At 34.6% G+C, this 24,127-nt stretch overlaps 3 protein-coding genes and 1 pseudogene across 3 annotated transcripts in view; 2 read left to right on the top strand and 2 right to left on the bottom strand.

Moving 5' to 3' along the window:
- The window catches only part of LOC107422390 (uncharacterized), a 1,008-nt gene extending 439 nt beyond the window's left edge, over positions 1-569 (top strand). The window contains exon 1 of the mRNA XM_060812888.1: positions 1-569. This exon is cut by the window's left edge and continues 439 nt beyond it. Within this exon, the coding sequence (XP_060668871.1) occupies positions 1-569 (569 nt within the window).
- An 850-nt stretch (positions 570-1,419) lies between these two features.
- On the top strand, positions 1,420-2,384 carry LOC132800010 (uncharacterized mitochondrial protein AtMg00310-like). Its single transcript, XM_060812889.1, has 2 exons — positions 1,420-1,491; positions 1,671-2,384. The coding sequence occupies exons 1-2, from the start codon at positions 1,420-1,422 to the stop codon at positions 2,382-2,384; spliced, it is 786 nt and encodes a 261-aa protein (XP_060668872.1).
- A 10,917-nt stretch (positions 2,385-13,301) lies between these two features.
- On the bottom strand, positions 13,302-16,020 carry LOC107422387 (protein DETOXIFICATION 18-like; annotated as a pseudogene).
- Positions 16,021-19,873: 3,853 nt separating this feature from the next.
- On the bottom strand, positions 19,874-23,304 carry LOC107405567 (protein DETOXIFICATION 19). The gene is made up of 7 exons (XM_016012636.4): positions 22,813-23,304; positions 21,520-22,064; positions 21,165-21,251; positions 21,015-21,071; positions 20,690-20,928; positions 20,472-20,590; positions 19,874-20,314 (listed from the first exon to the last, which is right to left on the bottom strand). Exons 1-7 carry the CDS (start codon positions 23,107-23,109, stop codon positions 20,183-20,185), a joined length of 1,476 nt encoding a protein of 491 aa, XP_015868122.3. The 5' UTR covers positions 23,110-23,304; the 3' UTR covers positions 19,874-20,182.
- Positions 23,305-24,127: the final 823 nt, after the last annotated feature.

Raw genomic sequence — 24,127 nt, forward strand, 5'->3', positions numbered from 1 at the left:
TTCTACACCTTTCTAGCGCAACCTCATATCATATTCCCATTCAAATTAAATTATCCTTCGATCTTAGTTCCAAAGCTCGACTTTTCCGTTTCTTGGAAATCTGGACAAGAGATATTACATGCAGAGATATGGTGGAGACGGCGTGGAGAAGTGCAGACACCAGAGACCGACCTGCATCCATTAGATACAAATTACACAGCACGGCTATAGCTCTGAGGCAGTGGAATAAAAATGTTTTCTGTTTTTGTCAAACTAGAATTGATGAATTAGAAGCCAAAATTCAATGGCTCCAAAGCCTGGAACCTTCAAAGGACATTCTGGCAGAAGAGAGGAACACCCAATGGGAACTAAATGAATGGAGGAAAAGAACAGAAATTCTTTGGAGACAAAAATCGAGGGAGTTGTGGCTTTCGGCAGGAGACAAAAACACCAAATTTTTCCACACGGCCACTATAGCAAATCGGAGGAAAATCGTTATCCCAGCTCTAAAGGATGGACATGGTATTTGGAGAGAATCTAGAGAAGAGATTGGAGATTTGTTAACCAAGGAATTCATAAAGCTTTTCTAAGCTGCTGATATTAGAAGAAGTGAACGCATGGGGGAATTTATTTAGAATTGTGTCACAAGTGCATATAATCTTTTTTTGGAAGCAATCCCCGCCAGAAAGTGAGATTTGGAATGTGGTTCAGAAAATGAACCCAACGAAAGCTCTAGGACCCGATGGAATGTCAGCAATCTTCTTCCAAAAGTATTGGAGCATCGTTGGACCAGATGTGGTCCACATGGTGCAAAACGTCTTCCGCTTTGGTTTACTACCAAGGGACATCAATCGCACCTTTATGGTCCTTATTCTGAAAGTGACAGGAGTGTCGGAAGTTAAACATCTTCGACCCATAAGTCTATGCAATACCACCTATAAGATCATCGTAAAAATTCTAGTGATAGACTGAAGCAGGTTATCAAGAAAATCATTTCTCCAAGCCAGTTGGCGTTCGTTCCGGGGAGATGGATTGGAGAGAATGCCATCATGGCCAATAAAGTGCTTCACTTTATGAATCGCAAGAAAGGGATGAAAGGAATGATGGGCATTAAGGTGGACATGCAGAAAACTTACAATAGGGTGGATTGGGTCGTTATTTTAAGAATTTTAATTCTTTTTGGCTTTTCCAAAAAAGTGGCTAAATTGGTCTTAAATTGTATATCTTCTGTTTCCATGGAATTGCTTCTGAACGGAAGCATATTTAGTAAAATTCCGATGGAACGAGGGCTCCGGAAAGGAGATCTGCTGTCTCCTTTTCTCTTTATCCTAATGGCGGAATTACTCTCTCGAATGTTATTCAAATGGGAAATTGATAGAAAGATAACTAGCATGAAGTTTGGTTGTTCCTCTCCGTTGATGAGACACTTGTTATTCGCAGATGACGTTATCATCTTCTGTGGTGCCAATACTGAAGAAGCTCGCAACGTCCATCGCTGTCTACAACTGTACTGTAAGTGGACCGGACAATCTTTCAATCGAGAAAAGTTCGGATGTTTCTTTTCTCGCAATGTTAGCAGCAAAGGAAAAATGGACATAAAAAAGATCTTAGGAATGAAAGAGCTCGAGAAAAACACCAAACACTTAGGTTTACCTTTATTTCTCCTTAAAAATAAATCTGAAACTTTCCAGCATCTCCAACGGGAAGTGGAAACTCGAATCCAAGGGTGGAAATCGAAACTTCTCTCCTTGGCAGTCCGAGCTACCCTTATCAAACACGTGGTTACCTCCATTCCGGTGTATACAATGTCAACTTTCTTACTTCCTAAAAGTTGGTGCCAATGGATACAAAGCAAAGCCAGAGCTTTTCTATGGACAAACGATACTTCAAACATGAGAGGCTTCAATCCTATCGCTTGGAGAAAGATGTGTCAATCAAAATTCAATGGTGGCCTAGGCATTAAACACCTATGGAATTTCAACAAAGCCCTCATTGCCAAAATCGGATGGTGCTTAGCAACAGATGATCAAGCTCTCTGGGTGCAAGCCCTCAAGGCAAAATATTTCCCCCACTCTTCCATCATGAAGTGCAAGAAGAAAACCCATTGTTCCTGGTCTGGTGTCCTCAAGACCAGAAATCTTTTAGCCAAGGGCCTCTGCTATAAGATAGGACAGGGAAATTCAGTGAACTTCTGGGAACACCCATGGGTCCCCAACATTCCAAATTTCATTCCCCATCCGCGACAACTTCCTATCATTTCTTTTGGCATGGTCAACTCCCTCAAACAAAGTAATGGTGATTGGGATGATGTCAAATTGAATCATCTGTTCGACCATGACTCGGCTCAGAAAATAAAGGAAATGTTTTTGGCTCAGAGTAACCAGGAAGACAAACTAATCTGGTAAAAAACGAAAAGTGGGATATTCAGATTGAAAACTGCATATCAAGTCCAAGCAGAAGATCATTTCGAGGAACAAAAGTGGTGGAAAATCCTTTGGACAAGCAAAATCCATGAGAGAACAACATTCTTTATGTGGAAATTAGCTAATTATGGTCTCTGTCAGGACCCGTCAAGAATTTCTCCCCAGAACCCTAGACAAGCCCTGATCCCAGGGAAACCCTACCGGACCCTCCAATGGAAAATCCGGCAGAGCCTACCCTAAGGGATGGACTTACCACAAATTACCTGCACTGAAAACACACTTCTATACTCATCCCCTTATTCCTCCCGCAAACTACAAATTATTCCACAAATTTCAGCACTTCTCAACAACAACAACAGTCCAGTGCATAAGTAAAACATAAGTATCCCAATAGTATACAGAGCTTTAAGAAGTGCTAATCAACAGAAATACAACAAGGATGAAAGAAATAATACACTGAAATAAAAGAGTACAGAAGTACTTCTCGAAACACAACAGCAGCGGAAAACTTGGTTCGCTCCGCAAGAATGTCTACCACCACTTACACCTAAGGGAACAGAACTTAAAAACGTGAGATGCTAATCATCTCAATGAGTGACCCTAACTACTGAACACTTTTAATAATAATAAAATAATAATAATAACAATTAAGGGAATTGAATAAATACCAACAATTAATAAATAAATAATAATAAATAATAACTGTTGGAAATAATAATTTCCCTCAAAACTCTCACCAATCACTCCGTTTGAAATGTTCCCTTTTTAAAACAATTTCACAAAACCCGATGAACATATTTCCCGAAAACCAAGGGATTAAACCATTTGATAAACAATAAATAAATAAATACATACCCCAATATATAATTAAAATATAATAAATTATAGTAATTAATTTTTTGAACACCTTTGGGGTTTAAACATTATTTGCAAATTACACCTGACGCACCACACCATATACCGGTGATGCCCTCCGATACCCAACGTCCCAAGCACCGACTGGCGGGGGGGGGGGGGGGGGGGTTAAAGAGAGAAACCTGCAACGGCACTTCGGCGTCCCGACAGTACCGCTGCTGAAACCATCTCCCGGCCAAGGAGGGGGGCGGCTGTGGCCAATAACAAACTTGCCTGCCCACAATCCAATGGCAACAACGGGAGAAATAATAATCGCGCGCTAAACCACATAATACCTGCGCGCTACCACGTGTCCATACACCAGAACACCAATACTGTATGAGTGCGTCTAAAAATAAACATTAATAACCAACCATACCGTTTTCCAAAATTACCGTGGAAAATATATTAAATTCTTACACTTACCATCCCACATATTTTTATTTAATAAACCGGTACGAAACAACGATAACAACAAACCACAATTTTCTCGAAATACAAGATGAAACCATAAAAATACCGCTGGCATAATTTATAAAATTTAAACAAATATTTTCGTAAAATATTTAACCCAATTATGCCCGAAAAATTAATACTGAAAACCACGTACAAATACTACCGAAATACACTCTGCTCATGCATAATAAATAAATTAAACCGCAATAAAATTCATAATTAAATCGCACCACATGAGCATAATTTAAATATCAATTTAAATACCAATTAAACATAATTAATTGCCCAAAATAATTTTTGAAGGTGGGTCACTCACCTTGAGTGCGTAAATCAACTAAGATCCTCCTCGGGATCAACCCCACCACTCGTACGCGCACCTAAACAACCACAGTGTACCAATCAAAAATATTAATATTTTATTCGGGTAATTCCCAAATGTGTACCCGGGGAGCGAACACCAAACGATATCTAAAGGTTACGAGTTATATACCGAATCGAAGCTCGCGTGATGAGGATCACGGATTTGGTCTTACTTTCCGGTGATGGGACCCGACGGGGTCGGAATCTCGCCGGAAAGTTTTTCGGGTTTCGGCTCCGCAATTCTCCCAAACCGTCACGAATTGGTGGAAACGGATGCCGGATTTGGGTTCAAGAGGTCGAACACAGTGGACTGGAGCCGACCAGGAAACTGGGTACTCGCCGGAACGGTAACTTCCGGCGAGCCGCGGCGGTCACCTGCAACTGTCACCGCCGGCGGCGCGTGCGGTGGCCGTTGGCTGTGATTTTTTGCAGATTTGTAGATCATGGGGAGAGCAATCCAATGGAACCGGCGGTGAGGCAAATGGAGGCCGGACGGCGGAGAAATCACGGTTTGAAGATTTCCGACCCCTCGCCGGAAAACGCTCCGATCCCGGCGCGTCGGTGGTCCGGTGGCCGTGAAACTTGGTGGGTCGGCCGGACTTGAGGAGGGGATCAAGGGTGTCTGGCGCGTGTGGCTGGAAAATGGCCGGAAATGGGTCAATCGGCGGTGGCCGGCGGTGGAGGGAAAAAGTCGCTGCCGATGTTCAAACGTCCGATCCGGGCGCGTCCGGCGGCCGATCGCCGTGAAAATTTGAGGTTTTTCCGGAAATGGGGAGGGGAACCTTGCTGGCCGGCACGTGTACAGTAGATCGGCCGGAAAATTTGAAAAAGTCCGGCGGCTGGTCGGATTCTCTCTCTCTTTCTCTCTCCTCTCTCTATTTCTCTCTCTTCCCCGAGAATTTTATCAAATAAAAGCCACTGTGTGACACTGTTATGCCACGTGGAACAATCAGAAGCTGACACGTGGTATTTCACTGTTCATCGACTCAAAAACATTAAAATATTACGGTATCCGGCAAACTTCACACGTCCATAACTTTTTAACCGGATGTCCGTTTTAAGCGTGCCGCTAGTCTGTGAACTCGTATCGACAAGCACTTCACAACCATGCACAAGTCAAAGCTCATTTCCCCATAAATAAAAAGTCAACTCTGGCACCCCTTGGACAGTTTGGACCTCAACTTGTTTTGTTCATAACTTTCAAACCGTAGTTCCGTTTTCGATGTGCTACTAGTCTACGAACTCGGGGCATCATGCACTTCGCCATGGTACCCTGGTCAACTGGAAATTCCAACTGGAGCAAAAAGTCAACTTTTGACCCGCTCGGTCAACGGTCAACGGTCAACCTCGGTCAACGTGCACAGATTCCGGTGCGATTTGGGACGGGGTGTTACAGTCTCCCTGTCGTTTCTAATTTATCAATTCTTGGAATGTCTATTGATCACAAGGAGTGTGTTCATGGCTGCAGTAGTATCGACGATGAAATTCATATCTTCTTTCATTGCGAAGTAGCCCGAAGAATATGGTTTGCTAGCCCTTGGGGTTTAAGATGGGAATCCTTTCACTTCACCAACCTCACGTCCTTTCTATACTGTTTGGCCAGCCCTTCAAAGTTCCTACCAATACCAGCGGAAGCAAATGAGATTTTCTTCATATACGGAGCTATCACATTGGAATACTTATGGCGAATTAGAAACAAAGCTTATCATGAAGGTCAGGAAGGTATTGTCAATGCTGTACAACAAGCACTAGACTTAATCCATAGCAAGGTTAATGAACTGCTTATTGCAAACAACTGTGAGACTCGAATGAGACTAAACCAGGAGGATCTTAACTGCCCAACCCCCAACTCATGGAGACCTCCCCCGGAGGGTTTCATAAAACTAAATTCTGATGCGACGTTGAAGGCGAATGGCAGTTTCCTAGCCATCATAGCTCGGAACGACAGAGGCACAGTGCTGGCTATCCACACCGTCTAGTCACGAGTCTCCATACCCGAAGTTGCTGAATTAGACACAATAGTCAAAGCCATGCAGGTAGCTCAATTTCGTGGTTGGCCAAAGGTGATCTTCGAAACAGATGCGCTGTCAGTGTTTAAGGCTCTCCAAAACAAGGACATAACTTATCTTCACTGGGCTTCAGAAAGCCTCTTCCTTGATATTTTGATTAAATTACAATTATTTCAGGTTGTTAAGTTTAGTTGGGTCCCTAGAATAGCTAACCGGTTGGCCCACAACGTTAGTAAATGGGTGGTAGCACAACACTTATAGGTCCTATAATCACAGTTGGCTGCCTTGTGCATATACAGAGATAATGGTCCAGGAATGCATATTTAAGGAAGCATCCTGAATCCAGCATTGATGTTTTTTTATCCTTTTTGGTCTCAATGAATTTCCAGTTTGAGCAAAATATATATATATATATATATATATATATTTTGTATAGTTTAAAATTTTAATTTAATAATAGCTTATTTTGTTTAAAGTTGATTTTAGATGTGAATGAAGTTTATTTATGTTTATACGTCAAAGAAGGCAATTAGATTTGCATGGGAGCTCAATGGTCAGAGCACACCACTGCCTCGGCCAACGGACGCTGGATCGAGGCTTGTGGGAGTCGAGGAAGCCTGGGGCCATAGCCCCAAAAAAAAAAAAAAAAAAACAAAAGTCAAAGAAGTCAATTTTGACATTTAAGGTGCCACGTAGGAGAGAAAAAATGGTTAATGGATAGATTTCATCCGTAAAAAGGCTAAATATAATATTCAAAATTTAAGGTACTATATCTGAATCATGTGACCCGTATCCTTCTTTTTTTTATTTTATTTTTATTTTTTTCTTTTTTTAATGTTTACTGAAAATCTGACACATATCTCTATAACCCATCTTTGTCGGATAATCTTGCACTTTCCTTTTCTATATATATATATATATATATATTTTTTTTTTATTTGTGGTGACAGCTGTCTGCGACCCTAATTATTTGGTGTATTTTTATTAATAAATAATAATTTTGATGCAATCCAACTTTACCTCCAATCAGTCAATTCGGACAAATTCACTTCAATTTCCACTGATTTTCATTTCTATTAAACAAATTGGTTTTGTGGTACCATTGGTATACATACTTTTTTTATTTATTTATTTATTCCTGATAAATGCGTATTATTGTTACTTGTTAAGTCTAAATGACACTAGTTTGCTACGTTTTAATTGGAAATGGAATTTCTGGTGATTAAATAAAAATTAAACTAAACAAGTCAGGAAATAATATGAAGCAAAATCCCAGTATGACAAAGGAAATTGATAGTGCTGAAGTTGGTTCCCCTTCACACAAGAACCACTGGACCACCATAACCATCACCTTTCACCAACCTTTTTAATTAATATATAACAGATATCCATCAACCTTTTTAATTAATTTATAACAAATATCCATCAAGACATTGTTAAGGATAATTCCATGGAGAGTTTTTGATGGTGTAGAAAATTCACAGGAAGTTGAATGTTGAGATGATGGTGTTGCTATAATTGTGAGGATTAATTTGAAATATAACTATATGATTAATATGTTGGAGTAGCATATATAACATCAATACCTTGATTTTACCTGTTCCATTAATTTACATGCAAGGCTGATCAATTATAATTAATTTGCTACCAACTGTTCCAAATCTTTTTGATGAATGAATTATAGATCGCTTGAAGATCTTTCAAAGGAAAAACTTGTTAACTCATTTGAAGCGTCTAGACGCTATTTAATCAATACTATTATCAACATCCAAAAAAAGTTTTAAGAGTATGATGATATAATTGATCGATAAAGTGAATATGACACATAATATTTCATTCAAACCGATTCTTTATCTCCAACTTGTTCACTGTGTTGTGAACAAAACTGTTGGTCTTCTAATCCATAATGGGACTTAGTTCTCTTTTACAAAAGCCTCATTTTTCTTTTTTCCCACATTACGCTTGTTTCAACACATACACAGAACAATTACATATCCATGTCTTTTAAATCTCAACAAGAAAACACAAAGCATCTATATAATTTTAGATATTTGAATAATGAACAAGCAGGTTAGTGGTGGTGATGGAGATGAAAGAAAGCAGAGGAGGAAGATGGTGGAGAAGAATGTTGGACATGGAATATAAGGAAAGAAAAAGGTGTTATTTGCTTTTGCCAATGATACTACCAATGTTTTCTACCATGGCATCCCTCTGGTTTCCCTTATGTTTCACCGTCCAACTTGGGGGAGCTTGAGCGTGTTGGTGCTACACTCTTGCAACGATTTGGTGCAAATCTATGCAAAATGTTGGGGATATGTCTGCAAGCATCTGGCATCATGTCTCCTTTCTCTTCTCTATCATTTATCTCTATCCTCTGGTTCAGTACAGAGTCCATAATGATTCTCTTTCAGCAAATCCACAAGATTTCTAAAACTGCTGCTGTCTAAACTAAAATTTTTCATTCCTGCTTGTTTGCATATGGATTTCCTGCATAACATATTGATATATTTCCAGACACAATCAGTAGTCATGCCTCTAGTTTTTGTGTAGAAAGCAGCAATTTCACAAATTTGTGGATCTTGCTGAAGGAGAATCGTAATGGACTCTGTATTGAACCAGAGGATGGGGATAATAATACAAAAAGATGAAGGATGTGATGCTTGGTGCTTGGTGCTTATTAGATAAATCCCCAACATTTTTGCATTGAATTTAATCCAATCTGAAACCAGTACAGACACTTACTTGAAAACAAAATACAGCCTAAGAAAAGGCTAATCATGAACTTAAAATGATGCAGAGTGAAACGTATCAACAAGAACAATGAATAAGGATTATCTCCTAGAACAAAATAAAAGTGGTAAAAAACAGTAATAGAATCAAATATCTTGTCTTATGTACAATTAGGAAAGGAAATGACCGGTTTTGATCTTTTTATTTTTTAAACATAAAAAGTGATAGAATTTTGAACCAAGAAAAATGATAAAAGGAGTGCTATTATAAAACCAAAACCTATTTATAATGTCCTAGGAATGCAATCAATTTGGGTCCAACAACTAAGAAAGAAATTCTAATTAACTAACTTTACAAAACATTGAAGTATTATTAAATCAAGTTCCAGCTCCTGCTACATTTTGAATTATCATAAAACCATGAAAGCAAAGCCGGTGACAGAAAGCCCAAGAATTGGCGAGGGTAGCACCAGCAAGATGAATCTCGGAAAGGTGGCAAGCCAACATTAATGTTTTGGGTAAGCAAAAATATCTAAATTTGCATTGTTTCTTTTATTATTATAAATTTTTTTTTTTTTAAATTTTTCGGTGAACTTCATTATGACATGTATATAATACATATAGTACTATTTGTTGGGGAAAAAAGATGTGGCTTTTGATAAAAGGGAAGTGTATCTCTACCTGTATAAATGTGCATTTATTAAAATGTGGATTATTGAGAAACTTGTTGCAAAAAAGAAAAGCATGAAACAACTTTTTGAACGTCACAGCTTCTGTCCTTTCACGACCTGTAATTGGGTAGACAGATATTTGATATTGACAATAGACTACCCAATAGTATCATGCCACATTTATAATATTTTGCGAAATTCACAAATCTGGAATATATGTATGCCATGTCTGTATGTGTAGCCAAAGCCAAATCAGCATCGTCCAGATAAAGCATTTTTTCCAATTCCGACTTTTTTCTTTTTCCCTTTTTATTGGGTTTTAGTTTATGATCGTTGTTTCTACGACCCACGCTTTTCTTTTTTTATGCCTAAAGTCTCCACCTTTATCTCAAAAATACCAATTGGAATCGTATATGATTACTTTGGCCTATCCATTCTTTTCCCACATCGAAATTTTGCTTCACTGCTTTTTTCTGTTTCTTATCTTCTTTATGTCTTTAAAAGAACTTTGTCACCTTTCACCAAAATAAACAATAAAAAAATGAAAAAAAATGTCACTAAATTCACAAAAATTCCCAGGTTCTTTAATGAAGAGATAAAACGTACAGAAAAATCCAATAATAAAATTGTTATTATTATTATTATTATCTTTTTTAAAGAACGGCTTTGAAATGTAATATGCTATGAGGCTGAGTTGGGTTTTTAGCTACATATACTTGGTAACGGTTACGTAAGTAAGTTGCAACTTTCAAAAGAAACAAAACCAAAACTACAACGTACATTGATGGTTTTTTGATACATTGATGGTTGATGTGTATAAATAGGTCAAAGAAGTGACCAATCAGAAGGTGTACCCTACTTCCATCAAACAACTTTGCTTTAGCATTAAATATTCTATTTTACATCACATTAAATTATGTTTTATATAACATCATGCACACTATTACCCTAGTTGTTTTTTTTTTTCTTTTCTTTTTTTCCCCTGAAAACATATTATTACACTAGCTGGTTAATAAATACTACATGGTGCCTATGAGAATAAATACTATGTGGAGTAGAGTAATAATGAAGGTGCTAAAGAAAGGCCGCTAAAAAGAACTTATTTTAAAATTCTAAGGTCCTTGTCTTTATGTAGGCTTATGATAATATAATATATGATACTGGGCATATCAAAATTACAGTAGACAAATCCGATCAACTATATATAATTCATTAATAATATCTGCCGAATTATATTTACATGTAATTGATCAGTATGCCAACGTTAACCGGTGGGTTACTGGCATAATTGTTTATAAATATTATGTGCATGTATACCTATCTGGTTATCACTCACCTTTTTTATATACAATCTTACACTTGTGGTTAGCTTTTCGTTTGGTGGAATTGCGTCGATGGGGCTCCTTTGATTTGCTCTATTTCGAGCATTCTCAATTATTCTTTAAATATGTTATTTTTTTTTTTTTACTTTAAAGAAACAATATTTAAAAAAAATTAAATAAATTTTTATTTTGATTTTAATATGAAAAATTAATTTAACTTGTACAAAAACAAAATTATTTTTTATTTCAATATTATATAAATTTAATATGTTTTTGTATATCACTATTATAATATTTAAAAAATAGATAACTCGTATAAAAAAAAATTACAAATAAAATAATAAATTTTTATAGAAAAAATAAAAATAAAAAATTTATTAAAAATTATTTTTAAATTTTATTAGTTATTTTAAAAAATATAATTTATTATAAAAAATATTTTATTTTATTTTAAAAAACTTCTTAAAAATGCTCTTAGATTGGAAATACCATAAATCAGGTGACACATATATGTCGGATAATTATGCAGTCGCTTTTTTTTTTTTTTTTAAATAAAGAGTGTGTTGGTGGCAGTATGTGACCCTAATAATTTAGGGGATGTATTCAATTTAGAATTTGAAGGATTTTAAAAGTCTTTTAAAGTTTTGAGGTATTCGATTTAGATTTTAAAAGAGTCCATACAAATCTAATGATATTCAATTCAGATTTTGATGGATTTTATAAAAGTATATTAAAATCTAAATGTATTCAATTAGGACTTTATAGAATTTTTTTAAAATTTGGTGGTATTCAAAAAATCATTGATTTTAAAAGCCTTTAAAAAATGATGGATTTTAATGGATTTGAAAGGATTTTAACAGAGAAATTGTGAAGAAAATTGTTAATATGTAATTCACCTTTAAATCCAAAGATTTCATTGGATTCTTACAAAATCTTTATGAAGTCTGTAGAATTCCATAATAATCCATTAAATCCTTTAAAGTCTATAATTCATTTTAAATCCATCAAACTCTAAATTGAATACATCCCTCTTAGTATTTTTTTATTAATAAAAACTAATAATTGGTGGAATCCAACTTTACCCTCAATGAGTCAATTCAAAATTTTTTACTTTAATTTTCATTTTAATAATCAAATTGGTTTGGTTTCGTGGTAACAAACTGGTACACATGTTTGCTCCACTTTAATTGGAATTGAAATTTTCTAGTGATTATATCCAAATTAAACTTATTAAGCCGGAAAATTATATCTGTGAAAGCGAACCCTAAGATGACAAAGGAAACAATAATGGTGAAGTTGTTTCCCTTCACATCACTTCTGGACCATTATGATCATAACCATAACCAACCATTTTTAATATATAACGGGAATGACGAACTAGGACATAGAGATCCGATATCCAGCCATTGTTGCTGAAGATAAATCCATGAAGTAAATTTCTAATGGTGTTGAGAATTCACAGGAAGTTGGATCTTGAAATGCAAGGCGATGGTGTTTTTATAATTGAGAAGGTTCGAAATATAACGATGATTAATATGATATATATTAAACACTATTTTGTTTACGTGTATCTTATAATTTACTGTATTATCAAAGAATAATGATTACGAGTTCTATCATCAAAGAATAATGATTACGAGTTCTACTTCGAATATCGCCATTCAAAATGTTTATAATCAATTTATTTAATGATTATTCACCATTTTAATGTAAATTATTTGAAACAAATTAGTAATTTGAAGTTTCAAGAAATATATATATGTTTGGATTTCCATATATAAGACCAACAAGTTGATTGCGCCTTTTATAATTAGAAAGAATTACACAGAAGCTGATCAATGAACATTAATTTACTCCCAACTGTTCCAAATCTTTTTATTGAATGAATTAGATTCTTGAAATTTTTTTCAAATAGAAAATGTTGGATTTTTTTTTTTTTTTTCCCCAGAAACCTGTTAACTTATTTGAAGAGGAGAGACTAGTAATCATACTATTATTCCTATCATTATTAATAAAACAATGCTAGAGTTCCCAAGTTCACCAAATATTTTATTAAATGATGTGGCAAAATGAAATGGCATTTTATTGGTTAGCAAAATGATATGGTAAATGGTTAAATAATGCAATCTGCAACAGTTGGGGAATCTTTCTAATAAAAAATAAAAGTTCCAACAAAACCAATCACAAAACAAACGTTTTGCTGAAACCAAAACTGGATTTTCTTTAAATCCAATTTGGTCCTTTTGTTGGCAGATTTATGAACAAAAGTGTTGCAGCTTGATATGAAAGACCACAAGTTAATCCAATCCACAATCTATATAACAAAATGAAACACCAATAATTGGAAATTGAATTTTAATAATAAACAATAAAAAGTTCCAACAAAACCAATCACAAAACACAGACATTTTTGTTAAACTGGAACTGAGTTTTCTTTATCTCCCATTTGGTCCATTTTGTTCGCAGTGTTACAAACAAAAGTGTTGCGGCTTGACATGAAAGACCACAGATCAATCCAATCCACAATCCCTTTAACAAAATGAAACATCAAATCAATGGAAATTGAATTTTAATGCAGTAAAAAAAACCCCACAATCCTGTATAAACGAGCAACAAGCTATAATTTTCCAACACCTTGGAATGTAATTTTAACTTGAAGCCAAGAAGGATTGCAATAGCCATGCCAATAACATAGAATGTTGCCAAGTTTACACACATCGCTATTTTCTGCCATCCACATCCTCTAGCCACTCCTGTATTTACCAAAACTCACATCCATAAATAAATATAAAGAAAAAAAAAAAAAAGTAAAAAGGGAAGCAAAATTTGGGGAATGCCAACCTGATAAAGCACCTTGAATGGAATCGACTAGTATTGAAAGTGCCAGCAGGGGTGCTATGGAAGCAAAATTTTCTTTCATTGCAAAACTGTCACTGAAGAAACCAGCCCATATATCATGACCAATACAAGAGCCAATCCAACTGCCAAAGCAACAAGCATGGAGAGCTTGAGGGTCACAACCATTGCTTTCTTAGCTTGCTTAAGATTGCCTGCTCCTAACTCATTCGATGCCCTTGTGCTATTATAGTAAAGTTTGCTTTGTAAATTTCAATGTAAAAACCAGAAAAGGGAGAAAAGTAGATGGTATTTTATACCAACCTAGCAACAGCGCTAAGACCGCATGTGAGCATGTAAGCAATTGTTTCTGTAGTCACACTGAAAATATGGACCAAATAAAAGGCTGGAGGAGTTAACTTGCAGAAAATAGAAGGTTAGAGCTGACAAAAAACCATGGTTTTGTGAAGCTTACCACATTGCAATTAGTGAAGTGGTTTCTTTTGAGTTCGGCATCAATCCAGACAAGAACACCAGAATCTCAAAAGCCCAGTACTCCGAACTGAAAAAAACAGCAAAAGAAAAAATGTGAATGTGATATTTATGTGCAATAATTTTTTTCTCATACTCTTAGAGCTTCTGAATGATCTTATGGAGATATGGTAGTTAATCAAGTCAAAGTAATAGATTTTATGCAGCATTTGATTCAATTCTTTAAGCACCTAGTAGAGATGTCATGTGTCCTTGTGTTGAGCTGTTGGTATGCACTGCATTCTCCATCATGGATCCGTTTAGCCATTTCCAATGAGTTAAAGATGGAGAACTTCATTAACTCACCTTGAAAAAACTAATGAAGTCCTTCAAATGGCAAATGCGTTTTTAGAACAAAAAAGTCCCATGTATTTTTTTTTCAGTTGTGACTGATAGCGTCCAATATTTTCTGAGTTTGAGATTGCATTGCACATTATGTGATAGATATTGTCTGCGTATGTTGTTTGAATGTCTTGGTAGCTTCTTGTTGTAGTCTTGTTTATACAGGTGAATAAAATTTCAATTTGTCTAGAGATTAAAAAACAAACAAGAACCGCGGACACTTAGCATACCATATCTGCAGAGGGCAGGGCAAGTCTCAAGTTGGTTAAAATGTAATGAAAGGATTCCAATGAAAATCCTGTCCATGTATGCTTGAACTCCTTTGCAAAAGCCACATACGCAGCCAATACAAGGATTGATAACCACAATGAAACTGAAGCCGCTAGTGGAGCACCCTTGAAGCCAAGTGATGTCCAATGCACCAAACTATATGTGAGGCCAACATCAAAAAGCAAAGGGATCACTGAGAAGACAACAAGAGGCATGACTACTGATTGTGTCTGAAAAAACCTCAAGATGTTATGCAGGAAACCAAAGGCAAATAAGCCAGGAATCAGAAGTTCAGCATAGAGAGCAGCAGTTTTAGAAATTTGAGGCTCTGTATAAAACCAGAGGATGGAGATGATGATAGAGAAGAAGAAGGATATGATACTAGATGCTTGCAGATAAATTCCTAACATTCTGTATAGCTTTGCACCAAATCCTGTCCACAAAGGGTCTCAAGAGCTCCACTTAAACCAATCTGAAACAAGAACAGTAAGGTAACTAATACAGGATAAAACAATGAATTAGGATTAGCTCAAAGAAGCAGGAAAAGTATACTACTTCAGAGAGAAGTATTAAAAACATAAGTAGATAATTGGTGTTTCATAAGCTATGCATGGTATGTACAGTTAGAAAAGCAAAGTATCTCAGTATCTTGAATGAAGTAAAAGGATGAAGGTACTGCCATAAAATTGGTCCATCAAGAAAAGAAAGATATCCTAATGCTCCCAAACATGTAGGCCAGGTAAGAAAAGTTCAATCCTCACTGTTGCTTTCCTGACACTATTCACTATAATTAATTTGTCTCCAAGTTAAATGGATCAATACTTCATACACACCATTACTATCATCATCAATGTCTCCTTCAAAAAAAATTTTTTCCCTTTCTTTCAACAGCATCATCATTTTCCACAATTATGATGGCAGAAAAAGAGTGGATTCTTCAAATGGCAGAAAAAAGAGTGGGAGATAATCACCATGAAACAAAAGCCAGTGACAGTAGCCCAAGAATTGGAAAGAGTAGCACCGGCAAGCTGAAGCTCACCTAGATAGATGGCCAGCAAACATGACACAAATCAGAGTTATCAAGTAATAGAAAGCATTGGTAAGTATCATTGGCAGGGAGAAAACCAGCTGTTTCTTTGCTTCTTCCAAGTCCAACACTCTCTCACACCATCTTCCTTGGCTTCCTTGATCTTCTCCATCTCCACTAACCTGTCGGACCATTTTCAAGATATCTAAAATGCATTATTGAATGGATAGACACACATACATTTATATGTATATATAATATTATTATATATAGATATAATGACTGGATAGATATTGTGTGTTGCAGTAGTCTGATTTGAAATGAAAAGTTGTCTTTTAAAAAAAGAAAAAAGTATAAAATCAGCGTACACGAAGGGTATATATAAACTAAGATGGGTGGATGTAAAAATAAATAAAAAATAAAAAACAACATAAAGCAAAAGATGAAATAAGCTAAAAAGAATGTAGCGTTAGTGAGGATGCATTGAAGAAGGCGCAAGAATCTTTCATTATGTATGACTTTCGTTTCTGTTCCCTACTTGCTTCATGAGAAATTGTATTACCTATACTTCATCCCTAAAGACAATGTTACAATTATATTCCAATTTCTACACCCCCATATATATATATATATATATATATATATATACATATACATATATGGGTTAAAAAAAAAAAAAATGCTTAAGTATACTTTCATATTATATTTACAGCAGTATATATAATATAATTCTCATTTCCAGAATGTACTTTAAAGGAAGACCAATTTTTTACCCTCATCATGTGCATTCAGTATATGCATATGATCATTAGTGTTGAATTTCCAAGAGTCATTTCGCCTTTTTGTAGAAATCTTCATCAATATAGAGTTAATATTCTTAGTTCTTAATTCACTGAGCACAAAAAAAAAAAAAAAGGGTAACTTGATTCTTTTTCTCTCATTCTTTCATATTATTATTTTAATTTTCTTTTTTTGTGACTCCTATGAGTCCTTTATAATATGATATGAGTTTGTGTGACTAGGTCGGATGGAGAAGATATCAAGATTTATTTTTTATTTTTCCCCCAATGACGGACAATATAAATCTCATTATTATACTTCAATTCAGAAAAAAGAAACAGAAAACAAAATTGAAGTACTTTCATAAAATGAATTCTTCAAATTGATTCAAAAAGCTGCATTTGTCCTTTCATATAGACAAACTGAGATTACTAACTCGACCCATTTAGAGCAAAAGCAAAAGATTTCTTTGCTTAATCTTCAAGAAACAGATGAACTACTTTAACTAGCCGAGACCAAGTCCGGTACTATGACCAAGTCAACTTCCATTCAGCCAATAAAGACTTGTTTGAAGTTCCACATACGTTTATTGCACCACTTATGTACATGTAACACGCACATCAACTTACACAACCACTTGCACACCGTTCGATCTACCTCAATAGTTATTGAGTTCAAGACTAAGAAAATTGAGATGAGATAAAAAGTGCAGAGGGAAAAAAAGTTGAGAATTCGCTGTTAGGGTTATTTTTTATGCAAACACCTGTTATCAAAAGCCTAAAATTTTCTAGCAAACTATAAATAGCTTTTTTGCATAATACCGTTAGAAAATAATTTATATTTAACTGTATATTTATGCCAATTAAATTTAAGCAATATAAATTTTTATGTCTCGTAGAAAATAATTTATATTCATCGAAGATGATCTAAGCAACAAATCCTTAATGGTGATCCATGGCATTTTGATGAAGCTCTTGTATTGTTTGGGAATGTACCACCAAGGGATTGATGTCTCTTTTAAGACATTATAGTTTTTTGCTTTGAATAAGTGCATTTGTGAATATAACAAAACCTTTAGACAGAGGTAGGCTAATCATATTGATATTATATATAGTTGATGATGATCAACAATGAAGGAAATATCGCTTTTAGAGGCTTTTATGCGTTCATATTCATGACAGCTTAATTCTTCCTCAAACATTGACATGTTTGTCCATTATGCAGTCTCAGATCATGCTGTTTTATTATATATATATATATATATATATATATACAGCTTTATTATGGTGGATACCAAATATGTATGTTCCTCGACATTAAGTATGAAAGTTATGGTGCATATACGATATGCATCATAGTATACATATATATATATATATATATATATATATTATCTTTTATTGGAAAACAAAATTACAAGACAATTATATATAGAATGTGAGCCTTTAATTCAATATTGTCTTGGAACTAATGACAAAAAAAAATATATATATATATATATATATATTTAAATCACGCTGTTCTAAATGAATTTAGGGGAAAAAAAAAAAAAAAGCTAATTTTACTATTTTCTTTTTCTTTTTTTAAATGAAATTTGACTATATTTTCGAAACATCAATTCTACAATTGAATCGAAAGGCTCCTTTTATTCTTTTATTTAGAGGGGACAAAAAAACATTCAGAATCAGAGCAGAAAGGAAAAGATTTCTTTGTTTTTGTCCTCAAAAGACACAGAAACTTCAAAGAATATATACTTCAATAGTCCTTGAGATGGGATAGCGGCAAACATTAATCAGCAGTACATTACTATATAGCAGTTCCACATTCTTAAATTACTTGGGTTAATTAAATCTTCCAAGATCATCCATCTCTCTCTCTCTCTCTGTGCATCTCTTGAAAACTGTATAAATATAACATGACGGAGAGAGATATAAAAATTTTAAAAAATAGAAAATTACCATGGAAGCAAATCCAGTGACAGTCCCTGGAATCGGCAAGGGTTGCACTGACTGAAGGTGTGCAAGGTGTGTAATAATGAACTAAAATAAATGAAGTAAAAGTGAATGAACTGTCATGGACCTGGATTTGACTCAATGGATGAAGTAGAAATTTTATAATAGTTAGACCGAGAACATTATACAGAAACTATCATTTAAATTTTTTTTCTTTAACATAGATGTTAAATCCTTTAATATAAAGTTCTTTTTTGTGTAGGTAGGTAGGTAGGATATGTGGGCATGTTTGGCACATGGGATTGGATTAAAATAATCCGCTATCCCACATTTGACAAGAATTACGGATAGAAATAACAAATCCAGAACTGCAAATGGGATAGAGATTGAAATTGAAATGAAATAATCTGAATCCCACGTTTGGGCCAATAGTTGACGGGATTAAAAAATCTTGGATTCACCAAATAATTTAGGATAAAGAGATTATCTCATATTTTGTAATTCATATACATATATATATATATATATATATATGTGTATATATAAGTCCCAATAATAGGAAGCAACAGAAACCGTTCATCCAATCAGGTGCTAAATCAAAGTGGATTTTGCTGCAGAAACCGTTCATACATTGAAATATGGAAATGTTTGAAAGGGATTTATGAAAAGTTTAAGCAGAATATCTAGAAGAGGAGGTGCATTGATATAAACAGCCTGAGCCATGAGGTGCTACAACGCTACTACAACTTAAACTATTTCATCCAATCAGGTACACCAACATACACAAGTGCTATAAAAAACTTTAACAAACTTTTGTATTTCTTAAATCCATCTTAACGAATTACCATTATTTTATTTTATATATATATATATATATATATATATATATATATTTGTGTTTTCAAGTAACTTTTACACCATTGCTTTAGTTGCCAACCATTTCAGGAAAAGAAAGCTACTTTTGTTATAACACATGAATAATTTTTAGGGGAAAAATATACTATTAAACTTATAATTTTTTTTTTTTTTTAAAGAAGTACTATTAAGATATGGATAAATTGAGTAAACATCTTGCATAATTTATTCTTTTTTTGCATATACTGTCGTGTATTTTTTTTTTTTAACAAAATGCTATGATTAAAAAAAAAAAAAAAAGGGTTAACATTTTAATTCTTGTTCTCTCATTATTTTGTATTTTTTTTTCTTTTTAATTTTTTCCAACACTTTTAATATGTGAGTTTGTGTGATTCGATTTGCACAAGAGGATATAAAGATTGTATTTAGAAAACAAGAAACAGAAAATATAGTCATGCAATTGAATTCGGAAAGGAAAACATTTCTTTGTTTTATCCTCAAGAAACAGAGGAATTACTACAACTAGCAAAGTGTATAACAGGAGGTCCACTCCACACCACTTGCACATCTACTTCAAATTCAATAGTCATTCAGTTTGGAGACTAATTGCTTCTCAGGAAGAGAGACAAGATGAGTTGAGAAAGACTAAGGGAAAAAAATAAAATAAAATAAAATTGCTAGAATTCACTGTCAATATGAGGGTTAATTTTCAAGGAAACCACAATTATCTAATCTAAAAAGCCTGAATTAAACCAGAAGTGGGTTTTCTTTATCTCCATTTTCAGACAGATTCAGTTTGGTCCATTTTGTGCGCAATGTTATGACCAAAAGTGTGGCAGTTTGACATGACAGACCACAGATCAATCCAATCCACAACCCCTGTAGCAAAATGAAACACCAAAAATTAATGGAAATCGAAACTAATGAACACACAAATCAACCAGCTGATCCATTAGGAATGTCAAGCTTTTACAATTAGTATGTCAAAATTAAATGTCTGTTATGAAAAACAGGAAGCAAGATATTTCTTCTTCACCTTGACATATAGATTTAACTTGAATCCGAGAAGGACTGCAATAGTCATGCCGACGACATAGAATGTAACCAAGTTGACATATACAACTATTTGCTGCCAACCACATCCTCTGGCCACACCTGCATTGTCAAACTCATTTTCATGAACAGTAACAAGGAAATATAAAAGGAAAAAAAAAAAAATAAAAAAATAAAAATTGAAAATTGGGGGATCCCTACCTGATAAGACACCTTGAATAGAATCAGTTATTATTGAAATTGAAAGCAGGGGTGTCATGGATGCAAATTCTGTTATTATTGCAGAACTGTCACTGAAGAAACCAGCCCATATATTATGACCAAAAGCTAGAGCCAATACCATAGCCAGAGCAAGAAGCAGGGAGAGTTTCAGGGTTACTGCCATAGCTTTCTTAGCTTGCTCAGGATTTCCTGCTCCTAACTCATTTGACACCCTTGTGCTGTCACACCAAGATGTGTTAATGTACAATACAGAATGCAAAAAATGGAGGAACTTGAAATCACATAGTTAGTTTATTATACCAACCTAGCAGCAGCACTTAGACCGTATGTGATCATATAAGCAATTGTTTCTGTACTCACACTGAAAATATAGACCACAGAGCCTTTTAGGAGTAGTGAACTGGCAAAAATACAAGGTTAAAACTGATCAAATCCATGACTTTGTGAAGCTTACCAAATTGCAATTAGTGAAGTGGTTTCTGTTGAATTTGGCATCAATCCGGCCAAGAACACCAGAATCTCAAACGCCCAGTACTCCAAACTGGACAAAATCATAAACGTGAGATTCATGTGATATAATTTCTATCCCAAACTAAAAATCTTATGTTGATTAATATCATATGTCCTTTTGTTCAACTAATACTGATGATCAGGTTACATTAATAACTGCATTAGAATTTGGTTACATAGTCTTTCGGTTCAATAATAGTTATCCATTGGTACTTGCAGGCCTAGTTCCCTAAAGGGTAAATATGTTTCCAATTCATCTAAACTGTAAACGAAAACAAGAATCGAGTTCACTGACTTACCACACCATAGCAGCAGAGGGCAGGGCAAGTTTCAAGATTGTAAAAATGTAGTGGAAGGATTCCATTGAAAATCCAGTCCATGTATGTTTGAACTCCTTTGCAAAAGCCACATACATGGCTAACGCAAGGAGTGAAATCCACAATGAAATTGAAGCTGCCAGTGGAGCTCCCTTGAATCCAAGTGCTGTCCAATTTACCAAACTATATGCAATGCCAATATGAAAGAGCATAGGAAGCATTGAAAGGAAAACCAAAGGCAAAACAACAGATTGTGTCTGAAGAAACCTCAAGATGTTTTGCATAAACCCAAATGCAAATATTCCTGGAATCAGAAACCTCGTATAGAGCGCGGCTGTTTTAGAAATTTGAGGGTCTTGTTGAAGTAAAACCAGTATTGGTTCTGTATAGAACCAGAAGATGGAGATGATGACAGAGAAGATGAAGGATATGATGCTAGATGCTTGGAGATAAATCCCCAGCATTCTGTATAGCTTTGCACCAAATCCTTGCCCACAAAGCGTCTCAAGAGCTCCACTTAACCCAACCTGAAACAAGAACAGAAATGAACTTGAAAACAATATAAAGCTCTTGAAATACGTGAATTACGTTTAGCTCAAAGGAGCAGAAAAAGTAGTTTCAGAAAAGTTTTCAATGATTAAAGTACTAGAAATCAGAATTGTCGGTCTTATGCATGGCATGTACAATTAGGATGACAAGTGATTGTATCTTGATTGACGTAAAATGATGATAGTACCGCCATAAAATGAAAATTGTCTGCAATATTCAAGGAATAATAACACACGAAACAACTGAGGAAGAAATTCTTGGTCTCACCATCATGAAGAATTAGCAAATTAAACTCGATCCTCATGTACCATTAATTGTAATTGTCATCATTGTCACCACCATCAACTATTTTTATTTTAAAAAAATTAAACAATTAATTTTGTTGAAAAAAATTTCGCAAGCGAACAATTATATATACGCACACATGGAACATGCACCGCTTCTCCTTTCAAAAAAACAAGTGTGATCATTTATATTTGCTCCATTACATTCAGCAAGGTTTGCCCAATTCCAATCATACATGTTAAACATTAGTCAGCAGCACATTAATAGCAGTTCCACATTCATAAACCACTTGAATTAGATTCCAAATCACCCATTTCTCTCTCTCTCTCTCTCTCTCAATTTCTTGAAAAGGGCACATCATGAAAATGTAAATATATATAAAAAGAAAAAGTTAGAAAGAGAAATGGATACATATATATATATACATAAAAAAGGTATTACCATGAAAGCAAAGCCAGTGACAGTAGCCCAAGAATTGGCAAGGGTTGCACCGGCGAGCTGAAGGTTTCCGAGGTGACCGGCGAACATAACCGAGACGAGAGTTATCAAGTAATAGAAAAGATTGGTTATTATCATCGGCATCGAGAACCAAACTTGTTTCTTAGCTTCCTTCATATCCAATACTCTGTTCCACCACCTAATTCCTCTGTTTTCTTCTTCTTCTTCCCCTCCATCTTCCTCTAACAACGGATCAGAATTACTAGTATTTGTAGTAACTATGCTCGTGTTTGCCATCATATCGCTGAATTTTTATTTTTGCTTCCCTGTTTTCTTCTACAATTATAATTAATTTCTTCCTAGGAATATTAATTCTAATTCTTCACATATGACTTTCTTTTTTCCTTTTTTTCTTTTTTTTTTTCCGGGAAAAGAAGTGTTTTATGAACCATAAGAGGCAGGCGCTGGAAAATATTACTGTTTCTTCAATGGTCTCCGTACGAATAACATTTATTTTTGGTCCAACAGCTTCTGAGTCCGACGTGGACACATCACACAGGATGCAGATAGTCGTATTTCTTGTCGTTCTCAAATATTTAAGTAGTACTTTATTTATTTATTTATTAAAATAAATATAATCTCTTTTCTTTTTTCTTTTTTCTTTTTTGGGATAAATATGGTATGATATTTTTTTATTATGTTTTATTTTGTTGTACTTTTTTGGTGTTACAAGTGTAGAAAAACAGACAAAAAAAATTTTTTAATTAAATTAATTGTGAGAATGGCCATCGTTTCAATATGTTATTTATGTCATGTAGGACAGATAAATGTAAATTAACAATTTGTTAGTTGACTTCAAATTTTAATATAAAAAAGGGAATATCTATTATTATTATATATTGTTATTATTTTCCTAGAACAAAAACAAAAACTATTAATGCATTATATAATAAATCGGGCCTTGATTGTTTTGAATCAACTATATTATTATTGTCGGTGGATTTTTAACCCATCTCATTTAAATAGACTTTAAAACCATCCAAGGGGAACGATCAGGATGGAAACCAAATACGGCAATGGTCACATCCCAGAGAAGGCTTCTCCTGGCAGGTGTGGAGCATGTGAAATCCCCAACTTAAGGGGCAAAAAAAATAAATAGCAATGCCACCCCGACATAGATTGCTAAGGTAAGATATCCAGGGCAGACAAAGCTCGTCATAAATTTCAGCTGAGCAAATATTACAGGCTAAGAACAAAACCACCTGGCAAAGAAGATTTAAGAAGTCGAAGGAAGGTCCAGTTGACTATCATCCAAGAT

This window comes from Ziziphus jujuba, chromosome 11 (assembly GCF_031755915.1).
Source record: "Ziziphus jujuba cultivar Dongzao chromosome 11, ASM3175591v1".
Lineage (NCBI taxonomy): Eukaryota > Viridiplantae > Streptophyta > Magnoliopsida > Rosales > Rhamnaceae > Ziziphus > Ziziphus jujuba.